Consider the following 2,790-nt stretch of genomic DNA (forward strand, 5'->3'; position numbering starts at 1 on the left):
ACTTTTACTCAAGTCATATTCCTAAAGGAGACTTTAACTTTTACCAAAGTAATTTTTTGGTAACATACTTGTACTTTTACTGCAGTATCACTGTGTAGTACTGGATACAACCCTGTCAGTGTCTCATCAGACTCTACTGGAGGTCAAAGGTCAGCCAGCTGGGTCCATCAGAACCACAGCAGCTGATCCACCACAGAACGGGTCAAAAGAAGAGTCCAGAACCAGAACCTGACTGAAACCCTGTGGACCTTCAGAGACCGTCCCTGCAGGACCTGCTGTGGACGGCCTCAGGGAGTGACAGACAGCCGTGTGGTTACCATGGTGACACATATCCACTGAACCGCTCAGGAGCCATAGCTCCGCCCACTCCCAGCCCGCGCGGTCAGAAGCACCACAGAAGAAGAAAGCAGGTGGTCCTGGTTACCTTTATACTTCTCCCTGACGGTCTCGTAGGCCTGGATGTAGTCCTGCTCCTCAGGCAGTCTCAGACCCGGGTCAGGCACGGACATGATCCAGAACCAGGGTCCAGTCCTCAAACTTTGCTCTGAACTCCTAAAACCAGCAGAACCTTCTGACAGAACCAGTCCAGTCCAGTCCACCTGTCCCTCACTGTCCTGTAAGTCTACAGCTGCACATTCCCCCTGACCCACAAGTCCAGACCCTCCTCTTAAAGACACACACACACACACACACACACACACAGTGGGTTTATTTAAGTTCTGCTGCTGGAGGAACCGGGCCAAGTGGATCCTGTTCACTCCCAGAACTTTCCTAATCCTGCTCCTGAAACCAGGAGACACCACACCTCCTCAGAACAGAACCGGACCAGAACCAGAACCATGAGTCCAAACCCATCTGAGGAACAGAACATCAGAACAAACCGGGTCTAAAGACAAACAGGAAGGACAGCAGGTCCAAAGGTCCGGTTCTGTCAGGGTTCTGGACTTAAGTGAACACAACAGTGGTCCAGATGTCTGGTTCTGGGCTCAGATCTGGGTTCTGACACGTAAACCTGGCTCAGAGCTTCAACAAGAACCCACAGAACCTTCAGCTGCAGGAATGTGGTTTCATCACTCAGGGAGGATCTGTGGCTCCGAACAACCAGAACCAGAACCAGAACCAGAACCATTCTGCTGGGCACAGCAAAAACTGAGTCTATGAAAGACTTCTGAGCTGAAGGACTAAGATCTGGATCTACTGGTCCATCTGACATTCCCTGATAGTCTGGACCAAGGAGGACCTGAAGGATCCATGAGGAACTGAAGGATCCATGCAGACCTGAAGGATCCATGCAGACCTGAAGGATCCATGCAGTCCTGAAGGATCCATGCAGACCTGAAGGATCCATGCAGAGCTATAAGGACCTGAAGGATCCATGCAGACCTGAAGGATCCATGCAGACCTGAAGGATCCATGTGGACCTGAAGGATCCATGCAGAGCTATAAGGACCTGAAGGATCCATGCAGACCTGAAGGATCCATGCAGACCTGAAGGATCCATGCAGACCTGAAGGACCCATGCAGACCCTCGCTGCAGGATCAGAACATTTGTCTTCAGCTGCTGTCCTCTAGTGATCACCCTGATTACTGCACACAGAACCTGGACTGGGTTCTGGTTCTGGAACAGTTTGGATCAGAACTGCTGAGTCATGGTTTCTGCTGCAGACTGGATCAATACTTTCAACACAACATTAGCAGCTAACTGCTCAGTTAGCTTTCAGCTACTTGAGCCTGGAACATGAGACAGACCCAGCAGGACCATGAGGTCCAGCTGTGGGGGGTCAGCTCCTACCTGCGATGCGGATCACGGCCCGGTCTGCTGGGTCCAGAACGTTCTCCGAGGCCGACTTGGAGCGTTTGAGGCGGTGATGTTTGGGCAGGTTCCAGGGAAGCGTGTCCCCCGGAGACGGAGACAAGCCCACAGAACCCAGGTCTGCGGTGCTGTCCTCTGACGCCGCCCGGACCAGAGGCCTCCTCCTGGACCGCTCCTGGACCTCCTCCATCCTCTGAGGAGCAGAACCGTTCAGACATGAGATCAGAGGTTCTGGTGCAGCCCAGCAGGACGACGGATGATGTCATTAAACTGATGATGTCATTAAACTGATGATGTCATTAAACTGATGATGTCATTAAAACATTTAGTAAGAAAAACTTTATTTCATAAAATAAAACTCAATATAAACACATTCACGTGAATATAAAACACTGCAGGATGAATCAGAACCAGATCGGATCGGTTCTGTTCCAGATCAAAAGAGCCGAGTCATTYAGGGAGAAGCTGCTGCAGCTTCATTCTGCTGAGTCATCATCCAGCTCACAGGCTGCAGCACAGCGGCCGCTCTGATTGGACCGGTTCAGACAGGACCAGAACCTCAGGAGGAGCGGCATCATCAGAGCTGTGGGTCAGGGTTCTGATCCAGTTCTGCAGAACCAGAACCGACTGCAAACTAAAAGTTCATCTGAGGACAAAGGCCGAGGTCCGGCTGCTGAAACTGGGTCAGAAACCCATTAAAGTGTCCCGGTTCTGTTCATCGACTCAGCTAAATGGATTCACGGAAACAGTTCGAGCAGAACCAGAACCAGAACCAGGACCAGGGTTTTACAAAACATGAGTTCAGAAAATCATTTAAGTTTATAAATAAAGTTATTTTAAAAACAGAAAAGTTTCCCTGAAATTATTCTGATTTTAAAAACGTTTCAGGAAAAACAAAGTCCTGCAACAGAACCGCTTCAGAGGACAGGTCCGACCCGCTTCAGAGGTCAGGTCCGACCCGCTTCAGAGGTCAGGTC

The 2,790-nt window shown here is 50.4% G+C and overlaps 1 protein-coding gene across 1 annotated transcript in view; it reads right to left on the reverse strand.

Moving 5' to 3' along the window:
• Positions 1 to 2,790, reverse strand: part of pleca (plectin a) — a gene marked incomplete in the record, with an annotated part of 79,068 nt that overhangs the window by 70,724 nt on the left and 5,554 nt on the right. Inside the window, 1 exon segment of the mRNA XM_014024786.1 lies at positions 1,793 to 2,006. Within this exon segment, the coding sequence (XP_013880240.1) occupies positions 1,793 to 2,006 (214 nt within the window).

This window comes from Austrofundulus limnaeus, unplaced genomic scaffold, assembly GCF_001266775.1.
Source record: "Austrofundulus limnaeus strain Quisiro unplaced genomic scaffold, Austrofundulus_limnaeus-1.0 Scaffold440, whole genome shotgun sequence".
NCBI classification, from domain to species: Eukaryota; Metazoa; Chordata; class Actinopteri; order Cyprinodontiformes; family Rivulidae; genus Austrofundulus; species Austrofundulus limnaeus.